General features: G+C 40.1%; 1 protein-coding gene across 2 annotated transcripts in view; it reads right to left on the reverse strand.

Annotated features, from left to right (window-relative positions):
* Positions 1-16,692, reverse strand: part of TRPC3 (transient receptor potential cation channel subfamily C member 3) — a 239,097-nt gene that overhangs the window by 33,284 nt on the left and 189,121 nt on the right. For both annotated transcript variants that reach the window (XM_088452253.1, XM_088452252.1), the window contains exons 6-7: positions 15,622-15,855; positions 1,573-1,837 (exon numbers count right to left, since the gene is read on the reverse strand). In XM_088452253.1, coding sequence (XP_088308379.1) covers positions 1,573-1,837; positions 15,622-15,855 — 499 coding nt within the window. The remainder of the gene's footprint in view (positions 1-1,572; positions 1,838-15,621; positions 15,856-16,692) is intronic.

Below are 16,692 nucleotides of genomic sequence, written 5' to 3' on the forward strand. Positions count from 1 at the left end.
CCTGGCTACAGGAACCAGATATGACATAATTGTCGGTGGTTCCTGGGCCAGCATACAGGTTGGTCATCGTTGGCCGTACAGGCAGCCAGATGTACAGTACTGATATATCTGCAAGATATATAGGCGTCAGCTGTGCCACAGGACCAGTGCGATATGTCTGTGAATGACGTCATTCACAGACATATCTTCTGTACCCACAAACAGATGCACTATGCAATATGTAATTCGTCTGCTGATTGAATGGCATATAGCATAGTGTGTATCCAGCATTACCCTAGCATTAATGGTTGTGCTGTATATGTAGCAATAAACATCACAATTGTTATGTAATTACATAGTATTAATAGATAGCAATGATAACAATACACATAGTTGGCCTGATTCAGCATGGATCACAATTACAACATTACGCAGATCAGCCAATTGTTGCATGCGCCATGTACGTGTGTGCGGCGATCGCACTGCGATTACAGACACACTGTGGAATCCATCGCAGAGTGAGTGACAGGCTTTTAGGGGTGGTGATGGGGGAATGGTTGGAGGAAATGCATGGGCTTGCATAAATTAGCCACTGCGATTGCCTACACAGCTTGCAGGGCCGGCTCGAAGCATGTTCGACCAGTGCGGGTGAACAGGGGCGCCACCCCATAGAGGGCACACCCTTCCCAGCCATTCCCGATTTCAGCGTGACAGTCACGTTTTTCGGGCACTGCCCTGCTGTTCCACCCCCCGGGACGAAGTGTCCCGCTGGCAGTGGGGAGGTTAGGCACCTCCACCGCCGCAGCTGTGTGGCGGTGCCGTCCCTGGAGAATAGAAATGGATGCTGCATACAGCCCAGCTTCTGACATAGTGCTGGGCTCGCCCCCAGCCTGACGTTAACAGGAGGCGTGCCATATGGGCACGCCCCCAAATAACGTCATTTAGGGGGCATGGCCTATGGCAATTATGTCATGCCCCCAAGAGGCGTCAATTACCTGTCCTGCACAGGGCGCGGCTCCCCCTGGAGCCGGCCCTGGCAGCTTGAGTACAAATTCTGAGACAGGTCAGACATGCTGTAATTGTGCGTGAGGGGACGATATTCTCCGATGTTACGGATGTGAGAAAGCAGTAGTGGGCGTCTCTACGCTGGCTGCGGGGGCAAACATTAGCCTATTTTCGCAGCTTTATTGCTTGCGATTATGCAGCTGTGATCTCAGTTTGCGATCCATGCTGAATCAGGCCCAGTAATAATTTTTATGTCTACTTGCATTTAGGGCATTTGTACGGTTGTTATTCTTTACTACAATCAGCCTTTGTGACATAATTCCTTTTGGATAATTTCCTGTCATTTCTTACTCTTTTATGAACGTTATATTTTATTGTACAGTAAAGGTACTTTGGAAAAGGCAAGGGCTGGCAGAACCTTTGCAGATAATCTAAATTCATAACTAATTAATTGCATTTAACTACAAGTTCTAGTTTAAATTCTGATCATGTTTGTGATTATGAATATGTACTGTATGTATAATACTGTAAATAAATAAACATTTTAAGAAAAACATGTTACTAAAGCATATGTGATATAATACTTACGTGGTGAAGGCAGAATTCACTTTAGCTCCAAGGTAATATGAATACAGGATAAACATCCCAATCATGAATGCTAGAAACACCATTATAAAGAGAACCATAAACTTAAAGATGTCCTTCACTGTTCTCCCTAGTGATATCTGCAAAGGTCCAAAGCTTTCATTGGCTGGCAGGATGTAGGCTATGCGTGAGAAGCTCAGCACAACAGCTATGGCATATAGGCCTTCAGATATGATCTGCGGATCAGACGGCAGCCATTTATCTCTGGCTGAAAGAAAGCAAAGACATGGTAAATAACTACAATAAATAGTATCGGTGCCCAAATTCATTAGTGGCTGGTGAACAATATCAAATTCCTCTCTTCATAAATTAAGTTCTGTAAATGTATTAGAGATCTCTTGTAGCTGATTTACAACAGAATGAAGATTTATTATGAGCTTGTTAACAATAAATCACATAGATGTAATATGATTGTTCAGTGGATTGGGCACTCTCAGCCAATCAGCGCTTCCTGATTCAGTTCTATGGGAGTGACTGGCAATAACCTGCTGCTATTATGCAAAGCACTGTATGTACAATGCTGTCCTTGAAATCTTGTTAGGTTTATTGTTTTCCGAAGACCAGTGGACTTCTACTTGGACCAAAGAGTAGGGCATCCATGGATTTGGTAAGTGCGAATTTATTTTTGAAACATTTTAAACAAAATACTACCCCTTTGGTGTGTGAATTCAGTGCCTATTTTAATATTTTCTTTAGAGATGGACTACAGGTTCTAGCGGGCCCTTAATGTCAGGACCTGCTGTCACTTATTGTTCCACATTAATCCCGCACCCACTGCCACCAAGGTGCAAGGAATAGCCCCAGGCTTTCAGCCCAAACTTGTGGGTTCCTCGGGAGGGATAAACCCAGTTAGTTTATGGTGTCCTGATTTCCCAAGGAATTTCAGGCCTGGGCTGACCAGTTTGGGGCTGGTTTATAGTATGGCAGGGGGACCCCATGCTGTGTGTCTCCCTGCTAGAGTGTAGGCCCCCAGCTGGTTCAGTTTGGTGCTGTTCATTGGAAAATCGGGGTGGATCCCACATTGGTTTTTCCCATGAATTTCTAGCACCAGACCAGGCTGAGAGGCTGGCTATAGATTTAGGAGGGACCCCACATATTTTCTTTATAACTTTTAACTATATCTAGCCTTTTACACATAAGAAGCCTGCACATATTATAGTGATCTGTGCAGTGCTTCTGTTTGGACAGGTTTGCCGTAATTTTTGAACTTATATTTGCCAATGGTTTTGAACTGAAAGATAAAAAACGACAGCATTTAGAGCTACAAAAACAAACTGACATCAACGCCGGCTTTCAATTGAAGCTGAAACTCAACGGAAATAGCCGTTTTTTAGACACAAACACGCCTTCGAAAATGGTCAGTTTCGGTCCCTAAGAGGTAAGTTCACCTCTTAGGGTCAAGGAAGAATATCATTTCACAGACAAACTTGACTCTCTGTGAGTCTAGCTACTGTAGAACATTAGCAGTGTTGTCTATCCAATAGACAAACCATGTGTTCTTGGTGATGTGAGCTGTGTCTTCATGCAAGTATCCACATTAGACCTGTTTTCAGTTCTACAGGGTTCAAAGCTACCCATTCCTCCCAACAGTCAACAGTGGTTCTTCCAAGACTGTAACTCCATTTAGATACTTTCTGCTGCCATCCACAAATGAAGTACAATTTGTCATCCAAATGGAATACAGGTGACCCTATTTATAAAGGTTTACAGTTTTACCACACTACAATCCGGTACTTCAGCAACCTATATAAGGCCTGCTGACCTGACTGCAATCATCCAGTATATTCAAGCTCAAAATGGCTACTACAGCATAGAGGCCAGGTTGCTTTACCTCATGCTATTGAAGCTTTATCCATACTCATGCAGCTCAACATCTAGCCACTCTGCTCCATTGGCAGTGACTGGCATATTATTAGCCACCATTATGCATTTTGAGTTCACCAACATTAAGTATGTTTTGGGTGCAATTCTGCAAGTAAAACTTCTGAGCTATGGTGGGTAGATATTGTGTCCACCAGGCAAAGCAGCTATTTTCTTTCCAACCCCTGGGGAAAGCTGTAGTGGAACTAAAGCAGGTCTTCAGCAGACTTGGTTTAAAAGTAATTGGGACAAGCCAACCACTAAGGCAAGTAACTGCAAGTTATGTCTCCACAGTGCAGGTCGTTACCTCTGCCATAGCCAGTTAATGGGTTATATTCGCCATGTAAGCTGAGAGCAAATACCGTAGTCCTTTCTCATTCCTTAAATCAGTTATCTATCTCAATAAGCTCATCACTGTGACACATTTGTATATGTTTGACAACTTCATCCAGAGCAGGACCATCCAGGTATCTTGGTGTTTTCTGAGGGTACAAACACAGTAGCATGCTGTGTAAGCTCCAAAGTTATTCCCATACTACTTGTCTCACACTGTGGCCCTCATTCAGAGGCGCTAGCAAGAAGCGAGCGCTCGTTTTAAACGAGGGCGGCCGCTTCATTTTTGAAGTGCGGGCTCCTGGTCGTTAGGTAAGCTGTGGGTTACCACGTACAGCTTAGCGACCGACCAGGTTGATGGTCGCGATGGTGAACATCATCACGACCATCGGGGCTTGCGACGAGACCCTAAGGTTGGGTCTCAGCAGCCGCAAGGCCCAGGGAGCTTCCTGCTTCCTGATGATGTCAGTGCGGCCGCCCACAAAACCTTAAGGAACGCCTCCGTTTTGGCCACCCCCCCCCCCGGCCCGCCTACAAAACGGGGCGAGCTGTCGATCAACATCAACAGCTGCCCCTTTTGTAGAGAGCTCCAGAGCGAGAGAGTTTTTCTCCTCATGAAAGAGATGCTGGTAGGCATGGCAGGTGCCTCCTCTGAGCTTGGCACAATGGATTACTCCTCAATCCCCAATTGAGTTTGAAACAATGATGTCCTCCTTGCACAGCTGTTTGCTTCCCTAACATTTAAATTAAGCCACAATATTCAGGACTTAATTCTCCAGTGTCCTGTCTTCCTGCTGAGTGCAGATGAAGAACTGGTTTTTCAGAAATAGAGGTGATATTACTGTACAGATATTCTAGAGACCTCACAATTTGGGTTAGACTGTCATTGCCTGCAGTGCATCTTTCTTTAGGAAATTAATGGATAACAGCACCTCAGTTACAGTGCAATCAAGCAAAGTTCTTGAACTGCCCAGCCCATTTGCTAGTAGCCACATTAGGTCCACTGAACACAACCCCACCTCACTGAAAAGGGATGCGGTCAATATCCCGACCGCTGGGAATCTGGCGGTCAGAATGCCGATGCTGGAATCCCGACACTAGTTAGAATACCGGCGCTGGCATGCCGGCTGCAGGCATCCGGAAGGTAAGTACTGGGGTTAGGGGGAAGGTTGGGGTTAGGGGTTAGGGTTAGGCACTATGGGGGGAGGGTTAGGTTAATGCTGCCCATCCACTAGACGATTAAACCTAGCGATGGAGCGATAACGACGGTCGTTATCGCTCCATTGCTTGGTAATCGCCCGCAAATTGGGCAGTAAAAGGTTAAAAACAACCAGTGATGCGCGTGCCCGCTGGTCGTTTTTAACATCAATCATCGCCCGAACATGACGGTCAACCTGATGACCGCCGTCAGGTTGCCATGTTCGGGGATGATTGATCTGCATTCACTGAACGTTCAGTGTATGCAGTTCACCCCACGGGAGACGACGGCGTCATAATTGTACCGTCGTCCCCCGCTTCGTTAAATGGATGGGCAGCATTAGTGTACGGGAAGGGGAAGGTTAGGTTTAGGCACTAGTGGGGGAGGTTAGTTTCAGGCACCGGGGAGGGAGGGTTAGGGTAGGGACAGGGGAGGGTTAGGATACCGACCAACAAAGTGTCGGTATTCTAACCCTGTTGGAATGCTGGCGTTGGGATTCTGACCGCCGGGATCCCAAACGCCGGCACTACGTATGTTTTCCCTGAAAAGAGCATCACTGAAGATGTCATCCAGCAACTGGTGTCCATCCTTATGGAAAGGTAAATGCTGGGGGTAACCATGTCAGCGTTCAGCATGTCCACATTCACGATGTTGCCAGCAGAAGGTTGACAATGATGATGTCAACATGGCTAAAATGAAACATCATTAATGTTGACACCTGGAAAATGTCAACATTGACAGAATGTTGACATTTCCAGGAGGGTTAGTATTAGGGTTAAGTACAGAATCAAATAAAAACTATGATATTGATGTGCTAACAATGTCGACATAACATGTGTCGACATGCCGAATGTCAACATTATGAAAATGTGGTCATGTTCAATGTTGCCATTATGACCAATTATGACCAAGGAGACACCCCTGATGACAACCACACTATTGTATGTAAATGATGCTTGTACATAAGACACACTTCACAAATGGACTGAGCAGTTTAGGACCATTGCACCACTGTGCAGTGACATAGATGCAATTGTCCCTTTTTTCTTGGAGAAAGACGCGTAGTGGGCAAGGGACAACTGAGCTATATTTTCAAATGTAAGGGGAAAGATAAACACAAGGAATGAGACTGCCTTTTCGCTGTTGAAAAATTCCAACATTAACCAGTAGGTGGCATCATAAGTCTTAAGTCAGCTTTACAACAAGAACAGCAATGGAATAACAATTTAAATAAACCCCTTCAAGGGACACACATCAATATATGGCATAGTACATATTTTTAAATGCAAATTAAAATAGAAAATATGTCTTTATATTAAAAAAAGAAAAGAAAAAGAGAACAAACCAAAAGATACCCAGTACATAAATACAGAATGCAAATGAAACAGACTTTTATTAATTTGATTTTTTTGTACCACAGTTAAATGTAACAGCATGGCACAGCTACATCCAATTAATATTTCATTGTCCAGGTACTCATCAAACCGGTTTCCTCCTTTTCAGGAGTCCCTGCTGTGTATTCCATTCCAACATTTCCAATTTTCAAGGCATTTGGATGGTAACTTATGATGCCTTGCTTAAAGCTACCTCCTGTCACCAAACATATCCGGATAGGCATACGTGTTTGTCTTTGCTTTTTGTACTATTATTATTGCTTTAAGACACAGCATTTCCCCAGCCATTCTTACGCCTGCTGTCTGCTTGTCTATCTGAATACCAGTTACTGACCACTGCTTTTTTTGTCCGCTTGTGGCCATGACCGTCGGACTGTCCCCATATCTGTGTCTCTACTCTCTATACCCTCTGTCTGTTTGTTGTTAGCTGACAAGAAAATATCAATCAAAATATTTTTGTATATTTAATGAAGGATGAGGTGGTCAGCTCTATTTCCTACATCAATGTTAGTTAATTAGGGTTATGCATTAAAAAAGGTTAGTTGGTAATGCATAAATAATTTGCACTGTTCAACAATTATGCATGTTGCCAAAACAATCTTTTAATGTAATAAATAAATGTAAATACATGTAATACTAATGATAATCACATTTTTATGCAAAATAAACAAAGCATAAATCTATCACAACAAATTCAGTTTTGTTTTTGTTTTTCTTTAAACATACTTTCTGTTCGTGAAGCACATATCCTAAAATGATGGCAATATATCATGTAATTTTAAGTAGCAACTCATTTAATATCAACATTGGGAGTGCACCTAAGTTAGGTGTTATCTGCTCATTTGTTTGACCTAGAGCCCCGGTTCTCGAACTCGGTTTTCTGGACCCTTAACAGTGCATGTTTTATAGGTATCCTCACAGAATTACAAGTGAAATAATTAGCTCTATCTTTGAATCTTTTAAAATGTGTCAGTGACTAATGAATACACCTGTGCACCTGCTGGGTGACCTGGAGAACGTGAACTGTACAGGTTTCTGAGGGCCGAGTTTGAGACCCCCTGACCTAGAGGTTTAAAATTGTCACACATCAAAGCACATTATTGTTGGTTTAATGGTAAAAACCTGCCATATTTACTATAAAGCAGTTTGAGGCTGAAATTTAGAACAACTGGCGATGTGCAGCAGTTTACAAAGGCCAAAACCACTGGTGGTTTAGTCGAAAAAGCTGGAAAAGATAGCAGGCAATCAGAACAAGATATATTATGGGGGCAATAATAATATATTTGTGATGGGGACATGCAGATCCATGTAAATCCAATAAACATCTATCTAGGATAGGATCCCGCATGAGAGGTGACGTTGTCCAGAAGAAAGGACAAGGTGTAATGGGTTAAGATAACATGAAAGGGTGGCAAGAGAAAGAGGATGGCGGCTAGGAACCCACACAGAAGGAAAGGGTGCCAGAAGAGATTTGAGTGTGTCATGGGTCAGAATTATAGGGCACAGGGAGAGGTTACCTATATGTGTAAATGCTTATTTGAAGCGCGTCTATGCTATAGAAGCAGCACACCAAGTGCTTTATCATATCAGCAAAATTACATTATTATTATTATTTTTGGAGCCAAGGGCAGGCACCCAGCCTATTTGGGAAGCTCATGGGATTACCTTGGGTTCTCCCCCAGGAACCTCATTCAGCCATAGTTTGTAATAGGAGTGGAAGTGTTACTCCTTTTTTTTGCAACAGTTGAGCAATGGTGATGGGAGGGGAACTTACCAAAGTGCCGTCGGAGAGTGTGGAAGGTCCCAAAAACTGCTACAGGACCAGTGGTTGATAATCAGAATTCAGTTTTTTGTATTTAACAGAAAACACCAGGAACATTTTCAGTAGGGTCATTTTGGTTCAATTTTAAAACCTGAATCTTTAATTTTAATGTAAAATGTGCACATACACCTGGTGGTAAATAACGCTAATGTTATAATGGATGTGGTATAAACAGAAACACATCACTGACTATAATAATGAAAAGGGAGAACTGAACTATTGGGATTTATTGTTGTTATGTGTACATACAGTACAAAGGGACAATTCTTTATGTATAATGGACGATTCAGTCATTCTTTTTACTTTACGGTGCGCAGCATTTGTCATGTTTATAAGCTAAAACCACACAGGCACATCTTGGTATGTTTGAAACAAAATTGATGTTTAATAAATGGTACATAATAAAGCAGTCAAAATTGTAGATCATCCAGCTGAAAGTAAAGAGATTGAAAATGTAGATAAATCTTTAACGGCTGGTAAAAGCGCTACAGCAGATGGCAGTAAAACTGGCATAGTGAAAGGAATATCAGGACACGCTTAATCCTATGAAAATCAAAACATATATTTAACTATATTTGTTCTTAGAACTTAGTAGAAAGACTAGATTTACACATGACATAATAAGAGACAGTCTAAAATGCTACTAAAGTATAGATTTGTAAACAAAAATAAAATCAAACAATACAAAAATGACTTTTCTCAATGGTGTGCCGTGCCCTAAATGCACTTCTTTAAAACTGCTTTCTCTTCTGTATCAGTACAGATACTAATCTACCTGGCACATGACAACGGGCCTGATACAGAGGTGGACGCAATGTCTAGGTTTGTGCAGTTGAGTGATTATTTGCTACTGGGCATGGTCAAAAAGTTCTGGGAACCTCAACAGCATACATACCACTGAGTGTATGCAGAGATCCCTGTGCACATGCAACTGCGCTCATGTGAGATGATAATGGAAAAACGTGGGAGTTCCTGGGAGGTGGCCTGAGTGAATGCAAAAAAAAAGCTGTCTCATGGGTGTGTGATGGGAGTGTCATGGGCATGTCAGTGATCGCAGCTGCGTTCCCAAACGCAAAGCCATAGTCACAGAGGCCAACTTTAGAGAAAGTTTAGATGGAGACCCTGTGCCAGCCATAGGACGATGTAAGCGTTGATGATCATCGCGATGATGCACCAATGTGGAGTGTTTGAGACCACCAGCTGTGCATTCTTACAGTTTAAAAATAGTATTGGGTAGAGAATAGTATTGGGGAGAGACTAGTATTTGGGGAGAGACTAGTATTTGGGGAGAGAAAGCATAGTTACATAAATACATTTATGTTTGCAGCTACTGAACAAATCCTGAGTTATCGCCTATTTCCTTACTATACATGCATATTATACACTATGTCCATATTTACATTTCAGTGTATCAGACTTGCGGCACCATATGCCAGGAGAGTCGGAATGGGGCTAGGCAAGTGTACGTGGAGTATAGTAAAGCTGTGTCCACATAAGTGTTGCTCCATCAGGAGATGTGTCCTAATCTTACTTGCCTACTCTCATGGAATGTCTGGGAGACTCATGATATTCGAGGATCTTTCCCAGGAAAGTACACCAGGCTCCCGGATATCACCCACATTCCCACTGAAATGGGAGGACCAGGAGCCTGAGGATGCAATTAAGTGCATCCTCATTGCTCCGCCACCCACTACACAAGAACGCAAATTAAAGCTCCATCCACCTGGACATCTCCTTGGGCTCTCTCCCAGAGGGGACATTATAAAAGTAGGCCAATATAACCAAAAATTGGACTTGTCCACATCTGCAGAAAAGCTCGTTAGGTGGCATACCTTTTGTGGGCAATGGAGGCCAGGTGTAAATATACCTGCTGCTGATGATGATGATGACATCAGCAGCACTATATAGCTGCTTCTGATTGGCTGTGTGTGTGTATTGACCCCTTTAGTAAACCTTGATAGTACAGCATTCGTTAACATTGCTTCTACATTATGTCAAGCTACAGCAGTCTACTCTGACTTCTTAATTTCCACTTCGGGAAAGAAAATTCCATTTAGATTTAAAAAATGGTAAACAATGGATGTGGGGCTGTTTGTATTTCATTACATTTTCCATGGGAAATTCCAAGACACTATTTTCACTTATGTATATGACACTTCAATACATTCTGTTGAATTCAGCTCTTGCATTGCTATTAAGCTGCACTTCTAAGGTATAGTTAGTTGTAAGTTTATGCAATCATCTTTTACAATTGTGTTGCACTTATCTTGAGATATATATGTGTCTATATTTGTATTGTGTAAGACTTCAATATTACACACACACTCTTGGGTGTGACCATTTCAAGTAGATGCTTGGCTGGACGTTTCACAATAAATAACTTTTTCAGGGAGAATGCAGGGCCCTCAGACCTACATTATATTTCCTGGGTCCATAGCATTTATTCCTCCAGTAGCCCATTCATGACCAATTCCAGTCAAAGATACAGTATAAACAGTCACATTAACAAACATAACAAGCCAGATGAGACCACCATTTGTTAACTAAATATTTTGGAAAAATAAAAACGCATGATTTTGCCTGTGGTTCCCCTACATCAGTCAATGTCTCCTGAACTCTACAAGTGTTAAAAAACGTTTGACAGTCTTAAAAATATTTCTAAAATATAGAGCATGGTGTCAAATGTTTTAATAAGAAATGGGAACTGTATATTATTACGCTCCCATCATCTACTCAATCCCAGATTATTAAGATTCTCAAATTGACCAGGTGGTACCTGTTGCGTCAAATGTCTTAACTTTTGGATTTGTTTATTTTCTTTTCCTTTCTATTTATTTTAGGTGTTTCATTAAGGAAATGTTACCTCCCAGTTATATTTGGACACCGAGAAGACTGTATTACCAGTTTGGATACTTTTCACGGCTATGCTTTTCCTTTCAATTTATACTATTGATGTTATGTGAATTTTTTTGGCATGATTATCTTATCCCCACTGTTTTTGGTTTATTTTTGCCTATTACTATTTTATTTTATTTTTTCTCTTCTCCGCTCACCCTTCCCTACCAACCCTCACATTTAGAGTCCTAAAATTTAATATTTATTAGCTCAAATTTTTGTTGCTATCCAATATACTGTTTTGCTATTTCTGTTGTATTTCTTGGTTCAATTTATGTACCCTTTTCATTCTCAGATTTATATATTCGTGTGGGATAACTCAGTATTATGTTTTTTGAACTGTCAATAAAATGTTTCATAAAAAAAATATTTCTTAAAAATACAATAAAACCATCAGTTTAAAAGTTTAGACAGGTTACGTCTTTTTTTGTGATTGTTATTGATTGGTCTTTTAGGTAAATCAACTTGTATCTAAGGTTTAGTTTTTTATTTTTAATCTTGATTTTCAGTGTCTAAAGTGGCATTTTGTCCCTACAAAATTTGTTTAAGAACATCAAAGTAGGGAATGATAGCTTTAGAATTCATAATGTTTACAGAATTATGAACCTTGTGGACTTTAGGTGTATTATTGTACAGTAAACACAACATGTGTCGCTTACATTTCTTTGATGCTCATGTAAGACAAATTGCGCCTAATTACAGCTTTCAAAGTACATTAGGGTAATATCATTACATCTCAGCTGATATCAAAAGCTTCACACTGTCTGACAGTAGACATGTTTCCTATGGGTTGACCAGATAACAATATGTTTATGTTTAATTAATAGTATACATCCTGTTAGCATTTGTAGAGCAAAAGTCATAAAGACTGCAAGACAAAGTTGACATATTTGAAAACGCTATATCTGCACATACCCTATAAATTATTGAATAAATAAGTATTTTCTTCTTCATTTGACCAAATCCAGCATACATCTATGCATATAGATGTAAGGAAGGTAACAAAAATGTAATTACTAAAGTAGCACTCAATCAGCAATTACCAGTGTATTGCTCTAGTTGTAATTATACAATGAAACTAAATGTTGATTAGTTGCTGTTGGTTTAACTACAACAATTGCAGGAGTCATAGCTGCTAAGGACCCTGGTGACTGACCACCTAGATGGAGCTGATTACCCCTGACAGTGTCAATAAGATAATAGTTTATAGGTCACACCCACCAGTTGAGTAGTTTCTTGTGATTTCCTAATCACATACAGTAGGTGGTCTAGATAAATGTGAAGAAGTCAGCAAATGATTACAAGGAACCACTGTTAGATGGGGCTGGATACTAGGAGCAGTCACATGATGCTGTCAAACCAAAATAACACTAATGGGTTTATGATCTTCCAGCTGGCACCTTCCACTGGCAAAATTATGTGTCCAGGAATATTTTTACACTGCACGTTTATTGTCCAGTCAATACATTAAAACCATCACCTAAAAGCCAACAGCAGCCTGGTAGATGTATGAAAGACCAGCATGAAAATTGTGTCTCGATTCAGCAAAAGCTCCTCAAAACGTTTACTCTGAGGCATTGAAGCATCTACTACGCAAAAAGTAGTCTCCATCAAAAAGTGTCTCCATCAAAGTTCATACGTTCAACTTTGCTCATGGAAAATAATTTTATGACTGAACAGACCAATGATTTCCAACTGGCCAAACCATCAACAAATTGGGTAATCTTGATTGTACAAGACAATAGTGGGAAATTAAGTGGCACAGCTAAAATGCTGTCGACACTGTTACAATGTACTGTTTATGCCCCATAATATCTTTATGGTTATTATAAGCCAGTGGTACTCAAACTCGATCCTCAGGACCCCACACAGGTCACGTTTTCCAGGTAATCCAGCAGATGCACATGTGTATCCATTACTCACTGACACATTTTAAAAGATCCACAGATGGAGCTAATTATTTCAATTGTGATTCTGTGAGGAGACCTGGAAAACATGCACTGTTTGGGGTCCTGAGGACCGAGTTTGAGAACCTGTGTTATAAGCAATGGACAAAAACAATGAAAATGTACCATTGGAATTATTGTGGAGCTGAGCCAGATACCTGACCTCACATATTCCATGTATTGTTTTTTTTTTTGCCTAGTTTTACTGAATGCTCCATGATCCATTTAAAAGCAGTGAAGAGAGATATGCTGTGGTTTTAGGAGTAACAATCCATCATTACAGTAGCAAATACTGTTATATTGATTATGATTACGCTCAGCTGCTCGCTGGTTGCAAAATATCTCCCGAAGATGCAAGAAGACATCAAACAACCTGCTATTTATTAGGGAAAAAACAAGCTACACTTAAATGCTTTGATCAATTTATAGTGAGCTGAGAATCCATGTCACAGAGCATGGCCGAGAGCAGTTTGATTAATTACAAGCTTTTCCATTTCTGTTTTTTTTATCCCAGTCTAATGGTAGCCTCTATTTGAAAAATGTGAGTAACTTGATATAGGTTGTCTATGATTGTCTGTGATTTATTAACATAATAATTACTCTCAGGGTCTGCCACACACTGTAATCCATGAAAAGCATACATCTAGCACTACTGAATTCAGATATCAATATTTAGATAAATGGTCTCTGTCTTATATCACATCATATTATTACATTATATGGAGTCTAATAGGGGCTAATGCAGGAAATGAAGCGAATGGTATGACGTGTTCTATTTACTTATTGCTAATTGGATAATACTACTTTATCTCCCTATTGCACTCTGATTATTACTGTTGTGTAATATGTTGTTTGCAGCTGGTTATAACATTGTCATAATTGTCTTTAAGGACATCTGCAAATCAAATGTGCTTCCATTTTGCACTTCCTCAGACTAATTGTATATTAAAATTAAATTACATGTTTATGTTAATAATAAGACTACGTAAGTTCCACACATCACAAGTGATCAGACAAAGGCCTGAAACTGGTTGCTGAGTGAGGCCAGGTACTGGTACTGGGCGGAGTGTGAGTAAGCAAACAACCTAACTGGAAGAGGATGTGTGTCCAGAGATGAGACTGAGGAATGGTCTGGTAATAGACAAAACTGTGTGGTAACTTGTAAGCGATAGAGCATGATGCCTCGTTAGAAGGACTAGTAGGGGTCCTTGTGCAGCGTACACACTATACAATTATTGAGCCAACAACCAAGATCTGTCAGGTCGGCCTGAAAATTGTATAACGTGTACCTAGCTTTAAAATGCCCTTCAATAAACCTTTCCAACAATTACTGACTTAGTGCACCATTACTAAAATGCAGTTTTGCCCAAAACTCTAAAATACAAAATAAATATAAAAGAAGCTGTAGAGATGTGTGGATCTAGGCAGCATACAGTACTGTAGCTAATACCCCTTTTCCATCAAAATCCCGGGTCTGTCCCAGGATTTTTTACCCAGCATTTTACCAAGTCGTAAACGGCTTAGACCCTGTTTCCACTGCACCCTCACCCCAGGTATTTCCCAGGTTGCTTCCGTTTCCACTGAACCCGGGTAAGCCCAGCAAAACCTGTGGATGTCATTAAAAATGGCCTTTATTCAGGCCATTTTTAGTGGCATCCACAGTTAATGACATTTTAAATGACATCCTTTATTTTTTATTATTAATATTTATTATTGATTTAATTTAATGCTTCTTATTATATATTTTATTTATTATTTCTTTATTTAATTACATTTTTAATTACATCCTTATTCAGGCATCTCCTCTGGGCTCTGGGTTATTACATCAGCAAGAAAAAAAGGGGACAAGATTGGAAGTGTCAGCTGTGGTGCACAGTTTATGAAAATATAACTTTCAATGAATACATTTTAATATGTACATATGGGTTAAAAAAGTGAAAATTTGGGTAAAAATAGAAGGTGATAAAAAAAGAATAATGATGAATAATGCCTTTACTCAATGTCTAAATATGTAAACAAACAGTCTTCAAAAAATAGCCTATGCTATTATAAGTACTTACTATTAAATCCTGTAGGACTGGACTTTATACATTTGATTACATGAGCAGCCAGCACCCTGGAAGGACCCATCAGAGGCTTTTGCAATTACCTGGGTCAAAAAACCCAGGTAAGAGCTGTTTCCACTGTAGTCTTACCCGCTAAAAACCCTGCTCGATACTTCCGGGAAGAAATCCTGGGTCAGTAGACCCGGGAATTTTCCTTGGACCCGTTTCCACTGAGCCAAGTCACGGATAGACACGACAATTACCTGGGTTTTTTAGGCATTGGAAAAGGGGTATAAGTAACAATCTTTCGATGATGTGATATAAAAACATAATTGATTGTCTTCCTCATTTTGGAACAACACCTGTAAATAATTATGATTTGAAGTGAGAGAAGTATGTCAGACAAGTCCACTTAATCACACAAATATACACTGTATGAGGGGCATACAAACCAGCATTAATGACATAATTACATGCAGACAAGTACTGGTGCTCTTACCGTAGGTAAAATACTCAACTTCAGGAGGAAGGGTGACCAAAGATAGGTCACTTTCCTGGATATTTTTATCTACGTACTGTTGGGCTTTGGTGGCTTGCATGAAAGCTAGAAGCCTTGCAGTAAATGCTGCAATAAATATAGAGAGCATCCCAAAATCCAGAACATTCCACAGCTGCAGTACATATTCCCTGGGTCCTTCCAGCCACAGCTCCTTGCATTCCGACCACATCATTCCTGTCACCAGAACAACAAGTCCTTGTTAGTGATAATGCTGCATAGGAAAATCATGCTCTCTTATTAACTTTATTAACCTAATTAGTGCAAAGAGAGTTACAATGTAGCCTATGCACATAGATACTAAAGACAAAAAATACTGAGATGTCAAATAAAGAGTTACATTTCTTTCACAAGTAAAATATCTGACTCATTTATTGATCTCTTTTTACACAGTCACCTTATGCATAATTGAAAGGTTGTGAAAATCAAGTGTATGCATAGGAAGCTAGCATCAAGATGTGTGATGCAGTCACATTCAGAGAAATCCCTGGTTCACGTACTATTCTCAGCGACACAGAGAGCACAAACAGGATAAAGCAGCAAAGATGGATTTGACAGCTTTAATGTGCCGTTTAGACAAAACATATGTGACATATTTATAATAAAATGAAGATGTTGCCCAGCTGGTCTCTGAAGCTGACAAGGGAATGTAATAGTGGAAAATAAGAATGTCTATACATAAGCTCACAACCTAATTGTTGGGATGATCCATATGTAAAAAAATAGAAAGCGTTTTGGTCATCTACTCTAATGCAAATATAGGTGTAGAATGTGACAGGCTTTCCTGGTTAATGTCTACCCATTAGCTTTCATTTAAAGCTCATTTTGTGTTCAATACTAATTAACCAAAGTGAATATTTGTTCATTCATTATAGCATTAAGTTACAATTTTGTCGCACTTTTTTCTCTTACAAATGCTGTAAATGTTATAATTGCACAGCAGGTTAATATATTGGACCTTCTGCCAAGCTATTGCCTATTGCCAAATAAATCAATGAGGACATAAGATGCACA

This window comes from Taudactylus pleione, unplaced genomic scaffold, assembly GCF_031769625.1.
Source record: "Taudactylus pleione unplaced genomic scaffold, aTauple2 ptg000036l, whole genome shotgun sequence".
Classification (NCBI taxonomy): Eukaryota; Metazoa; Chordata; class Amphibia; order Anura; family Myobatrachidae; genus Taudactylus; species Taudactylus pleione.